Below are 23378 nucleotides of genomic sequence, written 5' to 3' on the forward strand. Positions count from 1 at the left end.
ATCTGATAGAGCGCCTGAAGAACTACGGACAGAGGTTCGTGACATTGTACAGGAGGCAGGGATCAAGACCATCCCCAAGAAAAAGAAATGCAAAAAAGGCAAAATGGTTGTCTGAGGAAGCCTTACAAATAGCTGTGAAAAGAAGAGAAGCAGAAGGCAAAGGAGAAAAGGAAAGATATACCCATTTGAATGCAGAGTTCCAAAGAATAGCAAGGAGATATAAGAAAGGTTTCCTCAGTGATCAATGCAAAGAAATAGAGGAAAACAATAGCAAGGTAAAGACTAGAGATCTCTTCAAGAAAATTAGAGATACCAAGGAAACATTTCATGCAAAGATGGGCACAATAAAGGACAGAAATGGTATGGACCTAACAGAAGCAGAACATATTAAGAGGAGGTGGCAAGAATACACAGAAGAACTATACAAAACAGATCTCATGACCCAGATAATTATGATGATATGATCACTCACCTAGAGCCAGACATCCTGGAATGCGAAGTCAAGTGGGCCTTAGGAAGCATCACTACGAACAAAGCTAGTGGAGGTGATGGAATCTGAGTTGAGCTATTTCAAATCCTAAAAGATGATGCTGTGAAAATGCTGCACTCAATATGCCAGCAAATTCTGAAAACTCAGCAGTGGCCACAGGACTGCTAAAGGTCAGTTTTCATTCCAATCCCAAAGAAAGGCAATGCCAAAATATGCCTAGGTTTATTTATATATTTACTATAAAATTATCTTTAAGCTATAGCTTAACAAAATAAAATGGCATAAGTGCAAAGCGAATCAATTTTATTTTTATATTCATCAACTCAAAAAATAATTACCTCCAGTTGCTCCTTCTGCGTAAAACCTTTCATGCTTTTTCCCGAGGCATGTCCAACAAAAGTCATTACTCTAATAATTGGCTGATGCGGTAAAAGCATTTCTGCAATTTCTTGAACACTATCTCGAAATGAAGAGAAGATCATAACTCTGGTCTCATCACACTTCTTATCAGACGTCTTTCGGGCTGTATAACCAAAAGATACTTTAATTACAACTTAAAAAAAGCATTTAGATAATTCAAAAGGCAAACAAACCGGAAACTATGTACCAGTGAGTTACAGCTGTAACAGTTCTTTCAAAAGAGTAAAGCATCTTAAACCTTTGCCGGTTTTCCTTCCCTCTCTTCTTCCACCGTAATAAACCTGGCTCCTTATCTCTCACTGGCTATGGTAAAACAAAACCCAAAGAGACCAAATAAAAGTTAGCTTGTGATCAGTCCTTCAATTTATGCATGATGCTTCTTATGCCTCGTTACCTTCTAAACCAGAAGCACAGGTCTACAGAGCGTCCACTGATTCTCTAAAACCTCCCTTTCCTTTCTGTTCACTAGGCACTGTCTTAATCCAGGTCATGGTACTCTGTCCCTGAATTATTGATACTTTCAAATTCTCTAAGGAAAACTACAGAATATACCCTACATGCAGTCACAAAGCTGCTTCCACTGTCTCTGTGCTTGGGAGGAGTAGAATGCACGAATAACATGATTTAGAGGCTGGATCACTTAGTCTCTGGGCAATGTGTGACCATGGCAGTGATTTAATCTATTTCATTTAATCTCTTTAAGCTTTAGTTTCTTAATATCTAAAATGGACTGGAGAAGGGAATGGCAACCCACTCCAGTATTCTTGCCTGGAAAATCCCACGGATGGAGGAGCCTGGTGGGCTACAGTCCATGGGGCTGCAAAGAGTTGGACACAACTGAGCGACTTCACTTTAAAATGGATTGAGGTGATGATGAAATCAAATAGTAAATATAAGGTATGCAGACTTGAGTATAACAACTGGTTACTAATTGCAAGCTGTGGGGCAGTGGGGGGCTTTTGTTGTTTGTTTCCTTTTGTTTTTTAACCTTGCATGGGACTCTGACAATCCTTCCGAAACACAATTCATATTACATTAATCATGTGTGTGCCAGGGACTCCACTATGCATTTTATATATTAACTCATTTAATCTTCATGAATTAAATGACTTAATACACATAAAGCTACTCATCTCACACACTAGTAATGTTCAAAATTCTCCAAGCCAGGCTTCAGCAATATGTGAACCGTGAACTTCCTGATGTTCAAGCTGGTTTTAGAAAAGGGAGAGGAACCAGAGATCAAATTGCCAACATCTGCTGGATCATGGAAAAAGCAAGAGAGTTCCAGAAAAACATCTACTTCTGCTTTATTGACTATACCAAAGCCTTTGACTGTGTGGATCACAATAAACTGTGGAAAATTCTGAAAGAGATGGGAATCCCAGACCACCTGATCTGCCCTTGAGAAATCTGTATGCAGGTCAGGAAGCAACAGTTAGAATTGGACATGGAAAAACAGACTGATTCCAAATAGGAAAAGGAGTACGTCAAGGCTGTATATTGTCACCCTGTTTATTTAACCTATATGCAGAGTACATCATGAGATATGCTGGACTGGAAGAAACACAAGCTGGAATCAAGATTGCTGGGAGAAATATCAATCACCTCAGATATGCAGATGACACCACCCTTATGGCAGAAAGTGAAGAGGAACTAAAAAGCCTCTTGATGAAAGTGAAAGAGGAGAGTGAAAAAGTTGGCTTCAAGCTCAACATTCAGAAAACGAAGATCATGGCATCTGGTCCCACCACTTCATGGGAAATAGATGGGGAAACAGTGGAAACAATGTCAGACTTTATTTTTCTGGGATCCAAAATCACTGCAGATGGTGACTGCAGCCATGAAATTAACAGACGCTTACTCCTTGGAAGGAAAGTTATGACCAACCTAGATAGCAGATTCAGAAGCAGAGACATTATTTTGCCAACAAAGGTTCGTCTAGTCAAGGCTATGGTTATTCCTGTGGGCATGTATGGATGTGAGAGTTGGACTGTGAAGAAGGCTGAGCGCCGAAGAATTGATGCTTTTGAACTGTGGTGTTGGAGAAGACTCTTGAGAGCCCCTTGGACTACAAGGAGATCAAACCAGTCCATTCTGAAGGAGATCAGCCCTGAGATTTCTTTGGAAGGAATGATGCTAAAGCTGAAACTCCAGTACTTTGGCCACCTCATGCGAAGAGTTGACTCATTGGAAAAGACTCTGATGCTGGGAGGGATTGGGGGTAGGAGGAGAAGAGGACGACAGAAGATGAGATGGCTGGATGGCATCACCGACTCAATGGCTGTGAATTTGAGTGAACTCCGGGAGTTGGTGATGGACAGGGAGACCTGGCATGCTGCAATTCATGGGGTCGCAAAGAGTCGGACACGACTGAGCAACTGATCTGATCTGAAGGAAAAAGAAGCAGGTGCTTTTGTAAGGAAAAGTATTCCAGATAAATTCCAGAAACAGTGACAGACTTTACTTTTTGGGGTCCAAAATCACTGCAGATGGTGACTGCAGCCATGAAGTTTTTTAAAAGACATTTACTCCTTGGAAGGAAAGTTATGACCAACCTAGACAGCATATTAAAAAGCAGAGACATTCCTTTGCCAACAAAGGTCTGTCTTGTCGAAGCCATGGTTTTTCCAGTGTCATGTACGAATGTGAAAGCTGGACTATAAAGCTGCTGAGAGCCAAAGAATTGATGCTCTTGAACTGTGGTGTTGGAGAAGATTCTTTTGAGTCCCTTGGACTGCAAGGAGATCCAACCAGTCTGTCCTAAAGGAAACCAGTCCTGAATATTCACTGGAAGGATTGATGCTGAAGCTGAAACCCCAATCCTTTGGCTACCTGATGCGAAGAGCTGACTCATCTGAAAAGACCCTGATGCTGGGAAAGACTGAAGGCAGGAGGAGAAGGGGACGACAGAGGATGAGATGGCTGGATGGCATCACTGACTCGATTGATGTGAATCTGAGTGAACTCCAGGAGTTGGTGGTGGACAGGGAGGCCTGGCATACTGGGGTCCATGGGGTTGCAAAGAGTTGGACACGACTGAGTGACTGAACTGAAATGAACTGAACTAAATATTATATACAGTTTTTACTATCTCCTTGCCTTATACTGTCCTAGGCTGACTTTTCTTTTTCACATAATACCCTATTGTTAACATTTCCACCATCTCCCTGGCCCATATGCTGCCAAAATTTCTAAGTTTTTCTTTATATTAATAATCCAGAATAATTAAAAGCTCATCTTCTCCATAAGAAATGTTAGCAAAAACTAACAAATAATTAGCTTTCTCATGACTTTGCCTTGCCTTTAGGATATTAAATACAACCTACCATTCCATGACTTGAAGTGTTCAACTACAACTTCTTCTAATTTCTTTAATTTTGGATGACTATAGCAGAACTTTTTATCTTTACCTCCTGGGGGGAAAGAAAAAAACAACAAACAAAAAACTTTTCTGTGTTTTTTTTCATATTCCATTACATTCATGTATTTTAATTATCCTTTTCAAAATGGATTTGTTAAAACTCATTTTTTAAAAATTTATTTAAACAGTAACTGGCATCTGGGTAGCACATAAACCTTACTGTAAAATAAACTGAATTGTTATGAAAATTTCATTCAGAGAAATAATCCAAATAGGATTAAGCAGCAAAGCAGAAGGCAAAAGCTCACATTTATTTAAGCTACAATCAGTAGCTTTTGTAGTTCTGAAAATTTTCACCACCAGTAACAACAACTACTAATTTCTATTGTATGTTTAAAGTTCATGAACTACTTGAATATATATTATCCTAAGTTGAATAGTAAAATTTTTATGTTTAACAGGTCTATGGTTTCAGAAATATAAGTAGGTATAAACAGACATGTGGATCAATGAAGCTTAATTTTAAAATTAACCTTGATAAAGAAAAAACAATATAAAAATTTAAAAGAAAAAAACAGACCTTTCTGGATAGCAGAAACGCCGCTTGTTGAAGTACTACGTGTATGTGCAAACATGCTATCCAGATGATCATAGAGTTTCATGAAGTCCGTGTTTCGGCTAAGTTCATTTTTTGCCCGAGTCATTCCTTCAGAAATTAAGAAAACATTTTCCCATTTATCAAGTGCATTATTTATTTAGAAGAAATTACAATTCAGCAGTGAATGCAAGTTTTTCAAATTTAAAAATGAAAACCAGCAACTTTTTCCAGTTTCACATTCACATTTGTATTAATGAATGGCTCCCTTTTTTCCAGTAATATATCAAAAATCAAACATGGGTTGGGATGTTTTTTAATCTTGGACTACCCAGTCTCCAGAACTGCAAGAAAAATATGTCTATTGTTTAAGCAAAATAAAAGGAAGAAGAAAAAATTTGTGATATAACTATTTCATTGCTTTTTAAAGTAAAGCCCCTTAAGTAATCCAAACCGTTCAATATACATATCATTAAGCAAAATAATACGTGTCATCACTTCTTTAAATAATTCCATATAATTTACCTTTAGTTCCATCCATAATTCCACAGAGGAAGAAATATAATGATCTCATTCCCATTTGCTGCAATAATTCATAACCATGATATAAACTAATACAAATAGCAAACTCTCCCTCGATTATGCCTTGTTGGATTCCCTAAAATAATAATAAAAAAAGCATGTATCAAATTTACCCAGAGAAAGAAATGAAGATACATATACTATGCAGAACTTACTGGTTCTATTGAATGTCCTGTGATCAAAGTGTATTCTATATAAAATCTGCCCCTTCATTTAATTCAACAGGAAACTTACATTTTAAAGAGAATAAATGAAGGGGTGAATATTTACCATATGCTGTTTTTCTTTACAGGTAAATTACTAGCAGTGTATAGATTCATTTGGCCTTTCAAAAGAATTTAATAAGCATCTACTATTGCTAAGCACTGAGAAAGACATTTGGGATACAAGGGAAAATAAAACAGATATGGGCCTATTCAATGGTTTCTGACATCAGGACACATATTGAGTCAAACTCTTTAACACTAACATTTAACACCAAGTACACATGCCACAGTAACATCTGAACAGGGTTACAAGAACACTACTTACACAAACTTAGTGATCTTAATACCTAGGAGGGAGGTACTACTGTCATGCCCATTTAGAGATGCAGAAGCTCATACAGGTGGTAAGTAGCGGAGCCACTATTTACACCCAGGAAATCTGGCCCAATATCGTTGTGCTTTTAACCACTACTCTCAAGGAAAAGTGAAGTACATATTCCTTTTAGGGGAGCAAAGGTGGGTATATCTATATGATAAGATACCTTTAAAGAAGACCACTGAGAATGTATTTTAATCATTTTCCTTTATTAGAGATGAAGAATATTATTCAATACCTTACATTTTTACTAGCAATTAACACCAGTTACACTCATTTTAAATGTTTCTAGGATAGTGATATTCTAAAATGGCACCCTAATTACCTAAAAGGATAAAACAATACTATCAGTGGATCAAGTTCAACATGTTTAGATTTATGATTTAAAATTTCAATGAAACTTTAACTCTTAGAATAAACTTTAAACACTTTCAGTTCAGTTTAGTCGCTCAGTCGCGTCCAACTCTGCAACCCCATGAATCGCAGCACGCCAGGCCTCCCTGTCCATCACCAACTCCCAGAGTTCACTCAAACTCACGTCCATCGAGTCGGTGATGCCATCCAGCCATCTCATCCTCTGTCATCCCCTTCTCCTCCTGCCCCCAATCCCGCCCAGCATCAGAGTCTTTTCCAATGAGTCAGCTCTTTGCATGAGGTGGCCAAAGTACTGGAGTTTCAGCTTTAGCATCATTCCTTCCAAAGAACACCCAGGACTGATCTCCTTTAGAATGGACTGGTTGGATCTCCTTGCAGTCCAAGGGACTCTCAAGAGTCTTCTCCAACACCACAGTTCAAAAGCATCAATTCTTCGGTGCTCAGCTTTACTAAAGTTTAAAATAATACACTGCAATTTCACAGAAAACTTCCTTTGTGGTTCCCCAGATACTACAGAATAAAGTCCTTAATTCTAGTGTAACATTTACAGCTACTCCCAGGCAGTCACAAACTAGAGTAACCAACATATGTGACCTCCTCAATCCTTCACGTCAGTCAAATCCATTTGCTCACGGTCTCCTTCATGCCTTTAACAGTTGCCCTGTTCCTTTGCACATGTATTCTCAGTTCCAAGAATGAGTCAGTGCCTTTTTGTGCTTGTGAGCAACTCTTCTGACTTTGGACCTTCCCTGATGGATCTGTTCCCTACCATCTATTTTTTTTCCCAAAGAAGAGTAAAAATACAAAGCTTACTGCAATGTTTACTCTGACTTCAGGAAGAAGAATTAAGACTAAATGCCAGACATCTAAAAGTTAGTTAAGATCTACCTTCTTATGATCCTTCTTTGACTTTGCAGAACAGAAGTGAACTGAAAGATCAATTTTAAAAGTTACAAGATAGGGACTTCCCTGGTGGTCCAGTGGTTTGGAGTCCTCCTTGGAATGCAGAAGAAGTGGGTTTGCTCCCAGGTCAGGGAGCTAGAATCTCACAAGTTGTGGGGCAGCTAGGCCCATGGCCACAACTACTGAGCCCATGTGCTTTGCATACCACGTGCCACAACTAAGACCTGACACAGCCAAATAAGGAAATAAACTTTAAAAAATGTTAGAAGGTAAATTTGTCTTAATTCACATTATCAAACTGTATTCCTGCTAGATATTTTTGTGCTTCTATAAACTGTATAAAAGTTGGGGCTTCCCTTGTGGCTCAGCTGGTAAAGAATCCACCTGCAATGTGGGAGACCTGGGTTTGATCCCTGTTGGGAAGATCCCCTGGAGAAGGGAAAGGCTACCCACTCCATTATTCTGGCCTGGAAAATTCCATGGACTGTATAGTCCAAGGGGTCGCAAAGAGTCAGACAGGACTGAGCGACTCTCACTTCACTATAAACTATATAAATCATACCTGAATTCCTGATGAGCTAATATACACCAAAACCAATCATTATTTACAGTTCATCCTTGCTTTGAGTAAGAACTTAGTCTATCATCAAAATTCATTTTAAAATACCTACCACCATGTTTGGAGATGGGTTTTTCCTAAATTGATCTCTTGCAAGAATTATCTGGTATTTTGTTAGATTGGGAATATCTTTTCTCATCAAAACATTCTTCTGAATCAAAGAACTGGCAAATGCTTCCAAAATCTGCAAGTTTCAAAGAAATTTAGTTTTTGTTTTAAAATCCTTTTTCAAATACAATCATTTCCACACATGGAAAATAGTTATATATGTTAAATTATATACTAGTCTTAAAATGCAAACTTCAAGTAAACACAGAAGAGATAATAAAATTGTAAAGTACTTGACATTTATCCTCAGATAATATACATAAGAGTCAGCAGAATCAATTATTAGATTCAATTATAATTGAATATATATGTGTTTAGCTGTTTATTTCTTAACTCTCCTCCCTTTTCCCTAACCTAAGCACAATGAAAGGAGGGCCTTAATTTTTTTTTTGTGTTGCATCATCAGTGCAAGTCTGATAAATATCTGCGGAGTGATGACAAAGTCAAAATGCCTTGAATACCTTTAATTTCATTCACTGATTCATTCTTTCAAAAATATTCATTAGGCATTTACTATGTATAAAGCATTGTTCTTGATGCTGGGGATATTGTGGCTGAGACAAACGAATTTCTGCTTTCATAAAGTTAAAATTCGATAGAGGGAAGAAAGGAATAAAGAAATACAGAAAGTAGAGAATTGCGATTATGACAAATGTATTCAAGAACCTAAAACATAGTAATGCTGTATGTGGGGAAGGGGGTTGCTTTTATATAAGGTGGACAAAGACAGTTTCCTTATCGTTTTTTGTGGGAGGGATGGGAGCAGCAGCGAGGGCATGGCACCCCACTCCAGTATTCTCGCCTGGAGAATCCCGTGGACAGAGAAGCTTGGTGGGCTACAGTCCATGGGGTCGCAAAGAGTCGGACACAACTGAAGCGACTTAGCACTGGGAGCAGCAGCAACCATGCTGCCACGATCCCCTGCCTCAGCCCTGTGTCTGGCCCCAGGATGTAGAGGACCGAGTCCTTGGATTTTGACCTGGCCCAGTACCCTTCCTCTTCTGGGCAGCCCTTCCCCACGAAGGCCCCTGGCTGGGGGTGCACTGCTCTGGGCCAGGGCCGTCTCTGGTACTGAGCTGCAGGAAAGGTGGTGGCCTGCGCTGGGCCAGTGACAGAGCTTGCTGCTGCATGGGTGGCAGCAGCGGCGCTCTCGGTGGGGCTGGGCATCCAGGCTGCCACAGTCCTTCACGCGCTCATGCCACCAAAGATGGTTTCTTTTAAGAGGTAATACTTGACAGCAGAATGATAAGTAGGTCTAGCGCAAGAAGTTCTAAGACAGAGCAATCTAGGCAGAGGAAACAGCAGATAAAAGGTCCTGAGCTTGATTCCACAGTGAAGATAAAAAGGGCTCTCCAGATGAATACGGACTATAGCAATATGTAATTAACCATTCAAATTTGTGCCTATGTTTTATTTCCTAAAATACAGCTATTTTAGTACATTCCAATCGCTCCTCTCTTCCAGCTTTGCTGATCACACCTGTTGTCTAAAGAAGCGATCTTAAAAAAATCAATGAAGTTAAAGTACACATGATAGTACAAATTATAATTTTATATGCTTAAAACAGAGTGATTGAATCATAACCAAATGTATTAGTATTTACGAGATGATTACCAGAAAGACTCTGCCACATCTTAAATTATTAACACTTAGAATTTTGTTACAAGTAATTTAGAAACAAAAATCAAACCACATTTTTATAAAATTTCTCTTTAAGACGTATTAAAGGTTAAATGATAGATAAACATTGTTTACTTATTCTTGAATAACACACTAATTCACAATGCCATAGATTAAAGCAACCATTTTATTTGTTCCTGATTGTTTTTCTGCAGGAAGGAATTCAGGCAGGTCCCAGAGAGGGCCTAGAAGTGATGGCAACACAGCAACGAGCGTATCCAGTTCCCACGCCTTGGTCCTTAAACACAACTCTTCCATAAAAGGTACAAGGATCCCTTGGAGAAATGGCTGATTCCACAGCTGGGACAGAACAACTACTAAATGACTGTAAAACCTCTTGTAATGCCAGAAAGTGAGGAACTAGGCCTCCCCTGTCGGGGAGGAAATGGCAACCCACTCCAGTATTGTTGCCTGGAGAATCCCATGGATAGAGGAGGGTTACAGTCCACGGGGTCGCAAAGAGTCGGACAAGACTGAGCAACTAAACAAAAGGCCTCCCCTGATGACCCCTTGCAAAAAAGCCTATGTCTAAAGGGCACAGGAGCCATCTTAAAGGAGCTCCTAATGGCCACAGCTGGAACAATCTGAGCAATAAAATTAATAATGATAGTACAGCACTTAACCCACAAGAGAAAATAATTATCCATTAGTATAAAAATTATCCACATTAACATAAAGTATTGAAAAAATAAACAGGGGAGAAGAAACAGCCCTTCATTATACAGGCATTCAAATTAACAAATGCAAAAAAAAATGAGGGAAGCAAGAAACAATGATTAGGCAAATACAGAAGTAACTGTTGTAGGCAAGAACCATCATTATATTTTAAAGTTAGTGAACAAAATATTTTGAGAAACAAGATATATTTGCATAGTCTCAAAGTATCTCCATACTACTCCATACAATACCATGGAGTATTCTCCATACTCTACACTGGAACTCTCCATACTATTTTTGCAAATTCCCTAAAAGCCTAAAATTATTGCAAAACAAAGTATTAAAAATCAAAAAGAAATCTGTCAGGGCAGTGCTTGGGGCTAGCTGAAACAGGTCAACTGGGACCATATGTCTGCACCCTCACTTCTAGCTATCTACTGGCTTCTCCTTTCTTTTGAGGCTCACCATGGCTCAGGGTCCCTCACATTCTATCGGTCGAAGTCAGCAGAGGGCTGGCCTAGATTCTAGGGAAAGAGAAATATACCCTGCCCCTCAATGGAAAGAAATTTGCAGCCATCTTTAATCCATAGCAATAAAGATATAAAAACAAGGTATTCTCCAAGCATGATAGTAATCACGAACCTTAGAAAACTAATTGCTATCCCAAATTTCTCCCATTGAAAATGATAACTGTCTAAGCAGTTTCTCTTACAGCTACAGTTCTGCCACTTGAACCAGATAATTCTTTGTTATTGGGGGCGTTTCCTGTCCACTGCGGGATGTTAAGTAGCATTCCTGGCCTCTGTACACTGGATGCCAGTAGCAAGTCTGCACCCCACTCCCCCCAGTTAGTAGAACAACCAAAAATGTGTCAAGACATTGCCAAATGCCACCAAGTAGGTAAGATAGTTGAGAAACACTGCTACACAGGGATCCGGGATTGAAATACATTTCCTTACAAAGAAACTTCTAACTGAGTCTGGATACGTGTTTTGAGTGTGTTCACTATGTGAAAACTGACTGAGCTGCACACTTACATTTTGTGTCCCTCCACTGCCCATATATTTGGTGGGGGAGGGTTATACTTCAGTTAAAAGGTTTATTTAAGAAATATAAACTATAAGCCTGTTATTGGCTTTAGAAATGGCCCATCATTACATATTTCCTCTTTAACTCATAGTCTGCCAGCACAAATAGAACACAGTGCTCATACTAAAAATCTTAATTTCAAGAATTTTTCAACATATTAATTAGATAAAATGACTATATACTTTCACAGTCAGATTTTATTAACAAAAATAATTACATTATCAGTTCATTTATTAAAACCCTGGGGCTTCCCTGGTGACTCAGTGGTAAAGAATCCGCCCGCCAGTACAGGGGACACAGGTTCCATCCCTGGTCCCAGAAGTCTCACATGCCATGGAGCAACTAAGCCCCACAACTACTGAGTCTGTGCTCTAGAGCCCAGGAGCCCCAACTACTGAGGCCTGTACGCCCTAGAGCCGGGCTCTGCAACAAGAAGCCACAATGAGAAGCCTGTGCACCAAAACTAGAGAGTAGCCCCCGCTCGCTGCAACTAGAGAAAAGCCCAAGCAAACAGGAACATCCAGCACAACCAAAATAAATAAATAAGGAATTAAAAAACAAACAAACCCTGAATTATGATAAAAATGGCTTACCTGTATATATGCCTTTTGGATAGCTTCAAGTTCTTCACCAAGAGGAACAACAAGCTTTTCAACTTGTCTTTCATGAGAGTATGGCAAAATATCTGGAGAGTCTTCAGAACGAAGCTCTATTTGCCCAATGAGTAGATTAGTAATAACCTGCTGCACAGCCTACAGGAAATCAATTAAGTACAATTATGTACTATATTACTTGTTAAATGTTCTAGTTTGTCACTAGCAAAAATAAGAGAGAAGTAAATTTTTGAAAAAAGTTAGAAACTTTTATCTTCACATATTTTTAAAACTATAAAGTACACCACATCAGAAGTGGAGCAACAGGGTAAAAAGGCCTTTATAACATCTTTCTTGCATGTTGCCCTTCAAGCCAAGCAGCCAAGATATAAGAATATTAGTAAATGTCCAGCAAGCTCCTCAATATATTTTTGTGTTTTCCTATTAATAAAGACTCAGACAAAAGAGAAATTTTAGATTAGCAAACCAAATCCTCAAAATATATCAGTCAGTTTTAGAGCCAGAACTAAAACCCAGACTTCCTGATTCCTTAGCAAATACTTTTTTTTCACTAATTTTTAATGGGGAAAACAGAGAAGTCCCTTTAGTATTAAAGCATACAACTGTATCTCAGGAATACTTTACTAATTGACTTGCTAAGAAACTGAGGGAACAGGACCTACACTGAACCAATTATTAATAAATAAGTAGGGGGAAGTCTCTGGCAACCCAGTGGTTAAGTCTCGGGGAACTAAGATCCCACAAACTGTGTGGTGTGGCCAATCAAAATCTTTTAAATAAATGAGTGAAATATTTTCCATTTAAATCAATATATATATATATATATACACACACACACACATGTCAATACATTTCTGAAGCTAAATTTCATTCAACCAAAGCTTATAAAGGAACTTAATTATAAAAATAGATAATATGAGAAAAAACAAAAAACCTGTTGGTATAATTGCTGTACCATTAGACCACAGTACTCCTGAGTATAATGAAAAGAATGGAAGGGAGAGGTGGATGGATAGATAGATGGTAGGAGGGAGAGAGAATCCTGAAAGTATCTAGAAATTAAGAACTTTTTTTTTTTTTACAACTAGAAAAACCTCATGGGCTTTCAGACAAAAAGTACTCTAGGGCAAGAATCACATCTTTTGTATTCCCAACACCTAGTATAATGCCTAATATAGTAGTAGACTATAGTTACTTAAGGTCCACAAACATTCAATATCTAGGGTAAATGTATGGCCATTTTATAAAATTGAGTAATACTTTAGTACTTTTAATCACTGAACAAATATTTGAGTAACTCTCACATGCTATGTATTGAACTGGTGAGAGATATCAAGACATACATAATCCCTACTTTCATGTAGCTACTAATTCAGCTGCTGCTGCTAAGTCACTTCAGTCATGTCCGACTCTATGCGACCCCATAGATGGAAGCCCACCAGGCTCCCCCATCCCTGGGATTCTCCAGGCAAGAACATGGAGTGGGTTGCCATTTCCTTCTCCAATGCGTGAAAGTGAAAAGTGAAAGTGAAGTCGCTCAGTCGTGTCCGACTCTTAGCAGTAGCTACTAGTTCAGCAGGAGCTAAAAAAGACAGCAGTGAATAAGCAAAAGAGTAACAGACTGTGATAGATATTAAGAAGAAAATCACAAGATAGTAAGAGTTGACTTTTGATAGCTTAAGAGTGAGTTTTTCTGAAGAGGTGATATTTAAGAGGAGACTTAAAAGATGACTAAAACCCATCAAGCATGTTTAAACAAGGCTGGCAGGAAACAAAAGAACAGAAATTTCTAAAAATAATCGAGGTTGTGGACAAAAGGAAAAAAGTCTTATGGCTTGGCAGAACTGAAAGCTATCTTTGAAATTATCCAAAACCCAACACAAAAGACCATTCAGAACTACTAAATTAGAATGGCATGGGACACGGCTCAAAATCTGCATTTTCACCATCCTCCGATAAAGGGAACCCAAGCTCCCTGGAGAAATGGTTCATTCCACAGAGGGAACAGGAAAAATACTAAATGAGCATAAAATATCTTGTGATTCCAGTAGGTTAGGAAGTATTCAAAACAAACAAACAAGCAAGCAAAAGAGTGCTTTCTAAAGGCACAGAAGCCATCTTCAAGGAACTCCCAGTAGCCAAATCTAAAACAATGTGAACAAAAAATTATTAGTGATGGTACTGGATTGTAGTTCAGTATATATACATGTATGTATCTCCATTAGTCCCTACTGATGTAAAGAACTGAAATAAAAACAAATAAGAAGACAGCTCTTCACTACAGGAGAATTCAAAATTTTAAAAATGTAAAAGAAATGTAAAAAAAAAAAGGAAATAATGATTAGGCCAACAACACAGAAATAATTGTTGCAAGCAAGAACCATCATTGGGTGTTAAAATATCTCCCCTACAACAAACTTAATTACAAAGGGAAAAACAGGAGTTTTACAGTGTAAAAACCAGAAAGGCATCATCTTAACCAAGTCAAGATTAACAGCACCAGTAAAAAGACAAATTATCATGTATTCTCTGTACAATGCTCTAAGAAAGGCACAGCACCACTTTTGGGGTGTCAAAAATGCACACACAGTTTCACCCCAGTCATCACTGAGCCAACAGGGAAGCCCTAAGAAAACGTCAGACAACTGCAAATGGAGGGATATTCTACAAAATAACTGACACCTACTCTTCAAAAGTGTCAGGGTCACAGAAGACAAGAAAAGAATGAGGAACTGGCACAGCTGGGAAGGAACTGAGGGGACAAGATAACTAAAGGCAGTGTGGGATTATGGACTGGAGCCAGGAGCAGAAAAGGACACTGGTGGGAAAGCTGGCAATATTCAAATAAGGTCTGCAGATCAGTCACTAGTACTGTACCGGTGTTAATTTTCTGGTTTTGATCATTTGACTACAATTATGTAAAATGATAACATTAGGGGAAGCTGAGTGAAGGATATATAGAGACTTTAATTTTTGCATATTTTCTGGAAGTCTAAAGTCATTTCAAGCTAAAATTTAAAAAGAACTGAAAACACTAACAATTTAACAGTGTCAAGTGATTCTTTGGCATGCTGAAGTCTGAAAACTACTAACACAGACAATTTCCTGCAACCATAGAAGAAAAGGAAGGCATCTTTTAAGAAATGTTGTACTCCTGATTTTAAATACTAGAATGGGAAACTGATTTGGTAGCATACAAAAGTTCTTATTTTCTTAAATGGTAATAAATTTTACTTACTTTTATATCACTACCTGGTGTGGCACTAAGAGCCAAGATTCTAAAGTGATTCGTATATTTGACTAGTTCTCTTACAACCTTAAAAAAAAAAGAAAAGAAAAAAACCAATTCTTTAATTTCATCTATTCAACACAAAAGTAAAAATAATTCTGTTAAACAAGCTATTATATATGGTCCATTATCATTGTTCCTTATTTAGAGTATTGATGGGCTAGCAGAAAGAATCATCATTAGTTATGTTGTCTGAAGAGCAAATGATTTAGGTTTATACTCTATACCAATGAGAAACACTTTAGGGTTTCTTTAAAACTATTCAGTGTATTTTTGCATATAAAGCTACAACATCAAGGCCTATACCGAAGCAAATCAAAATATGCAGAGGGATAATTCAAGAGCAAACGGTAGAAAAAGATCAAGTCTGTTCTCCATTGCTCAGGTCACAGTCTAGTCTTACAGCTATATCCATAGGTACACCTGCCAGATTAAGATAAATCATAACATAAAAATAGAAAAAAATTAAATACCAACATGAAATTAGATTTGAAATGAAAAAAAGCTTTGTTTAGGAAAAATTTTAAAGAAGTTAGATTTCAGGTGGAAGGGTCACAATTTTTAAATTAAGTTTATTCATAAAAGAATAACGTTAATTTGGGATAATTCTTAAAATCTAAATCCCCTTTTAAATCTTAAAATATTTCCTCAGTGGCACCAAAGCATCATTCTAGGCTTTGCATTTAGAATTCAACATCCACTTCTGGTATAATTTACCAGATTCCCATATGCCCCAATCAGAGAAGGCAATGGTACCCGACTCCAGTACTCTTGCCTGGAGAATCCCATGGACGGAGGAGCCTGGTAGGCTGCAGTCCATAGGGTCGCTGGGAGTTGGACACGACTGAGCGACTTCACTTTCACTTTTCACTTTCATGCATTGGAGAAGGAAATGGAAACCCACTCCAGTGTTCTTGCCTGGAGAATCCCTGGGACAGCGGAACTGGTGTGCTGCCGTCTATGGGGTCGCACAGAGTTGGACACAACTAAAGCGACTTAGCAGCAGCAGCAGCATATGCCCCAATACAGAATCAAAGGCCCCTAAGTAAACCGAGTTGCAGAACAGCTTTTAATATCCATAGTTTCACATTAGCTGGAGGAAACTAAAAGCAGATGATTATTTTTTAATTGAAGTATAGTTTACAATACTGTCTTAGTTTCAAGTGTAGAGCATAGTGAGTTGCATATTATATTTCATATATTTAATATATTTTTCATATAATATTTCATTATAAATTACTATAAGATAATGGGCATAATTCCCTGTGCTCTGCAGTAAACCCTTGCTGCTTATCTATTTTACATACAGTAGTTTGTATCTGTTAATCCCATACTATCCTTAATTTGTCCCCCCTCCCCTCTCCCATTTGGTAACTAAGTTTGTTTTCTATGTCTGTAAGTCTGTTTCTGTAACTAATATCGTATAGTATTTGTCTCTGACTTATTTCACTGAGTGCCAAAAGTATTTCACTCTTTTTATGGCTCAGTAATATTCCATTGTGTGTGTGTTCATGTGTGTGGTTTGGTCACTAAATTGCTTTCAACTCTTGCAACCCCATGGACTGTAGCCCGCCAGACTCCTCTGCCCCTGGGATTCTCCAGGCATGGGTTGCCATTTCCTTCTCCAGGGGATCTTTCTGACCAAGGGATCAAACCTGAGCCTCCTGCATTGCAGAAGGATTCTTTACCAATTGAGACACCAAGTGTGTGTGTGTATGTATGTATGTATGTATATGTGTGTGTGTAGCACACATTTGGCATATACACATGACAAATCTTCTTAACCCAAGCATCTGTCCATGCACATTTGGGTTACTTCCATGTCTTACTATTGTAAATAGTGCTAAAACCAGGTTTCCTTAACACTGCTCTAATTTTTACCCATGTCAACGATGAAATCAATGAAATGAAAACTGAATATTGATTAACACTCAAAAAATACCATTTATAGAGCATTTAAAAACATGATACAGAATAGATATCAAAGACAAAACATTATAGGGAATTTCCTGGTGGTCCAGTGGCTAGGGCTCTGCACTTTTGCTGCCAACGGCCAAAAAAAAAAAAACTTAATGGAGGAGACTTAAGAACAATTGTCCTAATTAACAACTGATAAAAGATAAAATCCCAGATATATTATTTTCTTTCCAGGAGGGATTCTCAAACATTTTGTAGAAGTGGTTTTGTGTTTGTAATCCAGGAAGCTACCTTCCTCAACGAGCTGTGTGCCTGTTGGAAGCTATCTGCAATATTCAACACAGTATAAACTCTCACTGCTTCGGACTTCCCTGGAGGTCCAGGAGTTAAGACTTTGCCTTCCAATGCAGGGGGCGCAGGTTCACTCCCTGGTCAAGGAGCTAAGGCTCCACATGTCTCTTGGCCAAAAAAACCAAAAAACATAAAACAGAAACAATACTGTAAAAAATTCAATACTGAAAAAACATAAAACTTAAGAAATACTGTAACAAATTCAATAGAGTTTAAAAATGGTCCACATCAAAAAAAAATCTTAAAAAGAACTTACAGTGCTATCTAGATATTAAAGAAGTCAGTCATGTCTCACTGTACTCAATAAAAGCCTAGGCCTTGTAGTTAAGAAAAAAAAAAATCACCTAATACCAAGAAATTTTTTGAAAATAAATTTGCTAAAGGGAGTTCTCTGATTGCCTAATGGATAGGATTCCAGACTTTCACTGCCATGGCCCAAGTTCAATCACTGGTCAGGGAAGTGAGATCCTGCAAAGCATGCAGTGTGACCAGAATAAGTAAATTTTTTTTTTTTAAGTTGCTATATATAAGCTTTGGCTACCCAGGTGGCTCAGTGGTAAAGAATCTGCCTGCAAATGCAGGACATGCAAGAGACTTGGGTTTGATCCCTGGGTCATGAAGATCCCCTGGAGGAGGAAATGGCAACCCACTCCAGTATTCTTGCCTGGAGAATCCCATGGACAGAGGAGCCTGGTGGGCAACAGTCCATGGGGTTGCAAGAGTTGGACATGACTGAGAGACTGAGCATAAATATAAGCTAAATGTACAAAATAAATTCCATACAGTTAGAATAAAATTTTATAAATGCCCCTCTCCAAGCAGAAACTTTTAACACATGGGGTATTAATTTAACTTGGAAAGACATGAATGGAAAAATATATCCATTTCCTGGCTGACATCAACTCTAAGATGACAATTCTCAAGAAGAAAATACAGAGATATAATACTCAAAGTCCCCCCCAAAACTGCTTTACAAAATCACAAACTGGCAGTAAAATTCATCACTTTGCACTAAATAAAATCAACTTTCTCTCTATGCTGACTCTACTCCCTCTCCCTAGTATCATCAGCTATTACTGTTTTAACTACCTACCACCCATATGTTGATGGTTTCCAAATCTGTCTCTATCTCAGAACTTTCCACTGAGATCTGTACTTCTCTGTCATACACTCCCTGCTGAATATCTACTCCTGGATTCCTCACACACACCTCAAATTCAACAACCTAAAACTGCACACACTCCTTCCACAGTACCTCAGATGTTCTCTGCTTCCAGAACTCCATTTGACTAACTGCATCACCATCCTGACAATCTTCCAAGTTTGAAGTCTGGGAGTCATCTTAAATTCCCCCGATCCCTCACTGTACTCCCTGCCTTTACCCTTCTCTCCTCTAATCTCTTTTAAATCTGAAGTATCACCCCAGTTCAGTCACTCAGTTGTGTCCAACTCTTTGCGACCCCATGGACTACAGCACGCCAGGCTCCCCTATCCATCACCAACTTCCAGAGCCTGCTCAGATTCATGTCCATTGAGTCGGTGATGCCATCCAACCATGTCATTCTCGGTCATCCCCTTCTCCTCCTGCCTTCAATCTTTCCCAGCATCAGGGTCTTTTCCAAGGAGATAGTTCTTTGCATCAGGTGGTCAAAGTATTAGAACATCAGCTTAAGCATCAGTCCTTCTAATGAATATTCAGGACTGATTTCCTTTATGATTGACTGGTTCGATCTTCTTGCAGTCCAAGGGACTCTCAAGAGTCTTCTCCAGCACCACAGTTCAAAAGAATCAATTCTTTGGCGCTCAGAATTCTTTGTGGTCCAACTCTCACATCCATACATGACTACTGGAAAAACCATAGCTTTGACTAGACAGACTTTTGCTGGCAAAGGAATGTCTCTGTTTTTTAATATACTGTCTAGGTTGGTCATAGCTTTTCTTCCAAGGAGCAAACATCTTTTAACTTCATGGCTGCTGTCACGATCTGCGATGATTTTAGAGCCCAAGAAAATAAAGTCTGTCACTGTTTCCATTGTTTCCCCACCTATTTGCCATAAAGTGATGGGAGTGGATGCTATGATCTTTATTTTTTGAATGTTGAGTTTTAAGCCAACTTTTTCACTTTCCTCTTTCACTTTCAACAAGAGTCCCTTTAGTTCCTCTTCGCTTTCTGCCATAATAGTGATGTCATTTGCATATCTGAGGTTATTGATTTTTCTCCTGGCAATCTTGAGTCCGGCTTGTGCTTCATCCAGCCCAGCATTTAGCATGATGTACTCTGCATATAAGTTAAATAAGCAGGGTGACAGTATACAGCCTTGATGTACTCCTTTCCCAATATGGAAACAGTCCGTTGTTTCATGTCCGGTTCTAACTGTTGCTTCTTGACCTGCACACAGATTTCTCAGGAGACAGGTAAGGAGGTCTGGTGTTCCCATCTCTTGAAGAATTTTCCAGAGTTTGCTGTGATCCACACAGTCAAAGGCTTTGGCATAGTCAATAAAGCAGAGATAGATACAAAAGAGGTAGTCCAAAAAGCAACTCTCTTGCTTTTTCCATGATCCAACAGATGTTGGCAATTTGCTCTCTGGTTCCTCTGCCTTTTCTATATCCAGCTTGAACACCTGGAAGTTCTTGGTTCATGTACTATTGAAGTCTAGCTTGGAGAATTTTGAACGTTACTTTGCTAGTGTGTGAGATGAGTACAATTGTGTGGTAGTTTGAACATTCTTTCGCATTGCCTTTCTTTGGGACTGGAATGAAAACTGACCTTTTCCAGTCTTGGGGCTACTGCTGAGTTTTCTAAATTTGCTGGCATATTGAGTGCAGCACTTTCACAGCATCATCTTTTAGGATTTGAAATAGCTCAATTGAAAATTCCGCTAGCTTTGTTCATAGTGATGCTTCCTAAGGCCTAAGTATCACCCCAGCTAAACATTTTTCAGTGAGTCTCTACCATCTACATCCCCTAAGACCTACAAAGGGCATTCAAACTGCCACAGAATACAAATGCCTTCATGACCTGATGTTAAGTGCCTCTCCAGCCATATCCCACCTCCTCACTTTTGTACTTTATATTCCCATAGTACTTAACTGGAAGGCAGTGTAGGTATGTTACATACATTATGTCATTCATTTTTCAAAACCATAACTCAGTTACTGTTTTACCTGACAGGGAATAACAATGTGTATCTACTACCAATCTTTTGACTACTATCTTAGTCTCAAGTCTCCATCCATACCCTACTTTGGATCAAGGAGATTCTTATCATCTACATCTGACACTAATGGTCTTGTTAAAAAAAAAAAAAAAAAGGAAACCAGCAGAGACACTGATTTCAATGGATGAAGGAAAGTATTTCTATCACCATCTGTTGGGATAATAGGTATAAAGCTTTTCATAATAATAATGCCGTCAGTAACATCCATCATTAAAAATTATTCCCCAAAATGCTCTACAACAATATTTTACACTATAAAATATTTTTAACAAGATTACCTGGCAATAAGCATAATTTCCAAGGGCTTTATGAGCTTCATCGATAACTAGACACTTTATTTCAGCAGCTGGGCAAGCTCCTCTAGAAAGATCATTTACCATGACTTGAGGCGTAAGGAAAAGAACCCTCTTACTGCTCCAGATTTCCTTTCTGGTGAAAGCTTGAGTAGATCCTGTAAAAAAAAAAGTGACATCACACATTCTAAACTTCAGACTGTTACCTGTAACATATAAACAGCCTAGCCTATTTTCAGAATGCATTCCTGCATTGGTGATCTGCTTCCAAGGTGCTAATTTGACAAATATGAGAACGCAACATTTTAAAGCTTTGTTGTGGTCCAGATGTCAATGCCGGCTTTTACTGAAAATCACACCTAGACTGCCTTTAGAGAATCCTTGTAAGATGACATAATACTTGAAGAAAATTCTTCACCTGGGAAATCCTTCTGAAAAAGAAAGGCAGAAAACCTCACTTCCACTTACCCATGGGGTATACACACATAACCACTTCAAAATGCTTTGGCAAGTTATAGAAATTCTCTGAAGACTGAATAAAGCAACCCTATTAGAGCTGGACTTGCTACAAGGAGATGATGTTTCAAGAGAGAAGAAGTAAAATAAGCATACTGTGATCTGGGGTCTATTCCACATGGGTCTGGAATTCCTTTGGCGCTAGTTCCATCAGAACACGTGCTTTCCCCTGGGTGCCCAGCTCTTAATTTCAAGTTAGTCCACTGTTTCTAAGATACCTGTCATTTCGGCCATGTGGGACTGCGGGATACCCATCACCCGGTAGCAAGCCTCGATCTGCTGTGTCACCAGGGGTTTCGTGGGGGCCATGAAAACCACCTTGCCAGAAGGGAACCAGCGGTAGAAATTGTACATGACCACAGCGGCAATAAAGGTCTTTCCCAACCCGGTGGGCAGACAGACCAGCGTGTTGCAGAACAGGGCGGTCCTGGCGATGTGCAGCTGGTAGTCTCGCACTGGGCAATTAGTAGGGTAAATCCACAGGGCGCCCGCTGAGGTGCAGAACCCGCCATTCTCTAGATTGAGCTGCCTCTCTGCTTCGTACACCGCGATCAGCAACACATCATCGTCTGACTCGGGCTCAACCTCGGCCGCCCCTGCCGCCTCTGCCACTGCAGGTTGAAAACGCGCCCTGGAGATGCCTGTGCTCTGAGGCCGCTCAGTTCCAGAGTTGCAAGTAGGATCCCCAGTGGACCGAGAAACTTTTGAGCCCCACGTCTGGAAAAGCGTTCTTTGCCGTCCGCTCATTAGGCCGACGACCACAGAAGGCTCCCCTCAGACGCCAGCAGCTGCTGCAGCTCAACAGCCTCCGTTCCAATCCCCATCGGTTACCTTCGCGTAAAAAAACACAGAGGAACCAGGGGGCGGGACTGAGGCCAGTTTATCCTGTTCAAAGTGCAGCTACTGAGTTTGCGTGGGGAATATGATTGGCGGTCTTCCCGGAAACCCCGCGGTCCTCTAGGAGACGCATGCGCGTTATCGTGGAGTTACTCTAAATTTTGTCCCCTTGTCAATTTTTTTACCGACTCTAAATTTGGGTTCCATTTCCAATAAGTGATTATATGTCCTGGCGTTATGGGTAAAGTGATATTGCTTAAAATGATATAGTAAATAAGGGAGTTGGTGATGGACAGGGAAGCCTGCCTTGCTGCAGTCCATGGTGTCGCAAAGAGTCGGACACAACTGAGTGACAGAACTGAACTGAAATAACCTTGAGGTCCCTAAGAAATGCATACCCATTTTTTTTTTTTAACTTAACGTTACTAAGCGTCTAACGTGCCGTATTCCTTGTTGGCTGTGTTTTTAAATCGGTAGATGAGGTGGAAAACAAAAGTGTTTATACAAAATTAAATAACACCTCATTTCTTTATCCAGACTGAGAAAACAAAATGCCAGCTCTCTTTTTCAGGAGTAGCAACCTCCTATCTTAATATTTTTATTGTTTAAAGGGAAGTGAATGGTTTGGTCCTGATATTCGTTGGAAAATTCCGAAGGAAAAAAAGTGTCCTGATGCTCCATCATTACATCTTCATAAACGATATACAGCAGTAAAACCAGCGTCTGGGTGATATTTTTCTATTCTAGCGATAGCAGAAATTCTACTTCCAACTTGGATACAATTCCGGATTTCTCTACTCTAAACCTGGATACTTTGAGTAACCTCTGTAGATTTGTTTCCTTGTGTATTGAGGAAAAGTACACGCACATCATGAG

At 39.1% G+C, this 23378-nt stretch overlaps 1 protein-coding gene across 9 annotated transcripts in view; it reads right to left on the minus strand.

The window, feature by feature from the left end:
* The window catches only part of FANCM (FA complementation group M), a 98197-nt gene extending 75647 nt beyond the window's left edge, over nt 1-22550 (minus strand). For 2 of the 9 annotated variants that reach the window (XM_025270897.3, XR_006547096.2), the window contains exons 1-9: nt 21884-22544; nt 21135-21307; nt 15317-15394; nt 12058-12216; nt 7983-8114; nt 5395-5527; nt 4855-4980; nt 4240-4326; nt 829-1013 (exon numbers count right to left, since the gene is read on the minus strand). In XM_025270897.3, the coding sequence (XP_025126682.3) occupies nt 829-1013; nt 4240-4326; nt 4855-4980; nt 5395-5527; nt 7983-8114; nt 12058-12216; nt 15317-15394; nt 21135-21307; nt 21884-22412 (1602 nt within the window). In that variant the 5' untranslated portion in view covers nt 22413-22544. The other 7 variants (XM_044933175.2, XM_025270900.3, XM_044933176.2 and 4 more) reach the window with 6 other exon arrangements.
* Between the last annotated feature and the right edge of the window lie 828 nt (nt 22551-23378).

The sequence above is a fragment of the Bubalus bubalis genome, chromosome 20, assembly GCF_019923935.1.
Source record: "Bubalus bubalis isolate 160015118507 breed Murrah chromosome 20, NDDB_SH_1, whole genome shotgun sequence".
Taxonomy (NCBI): Eukaryota; Metazoa; Chordata; class Mammalia; order Artiodactyla; family Bovidae; genus Bubalus; species Bubalus bubalis.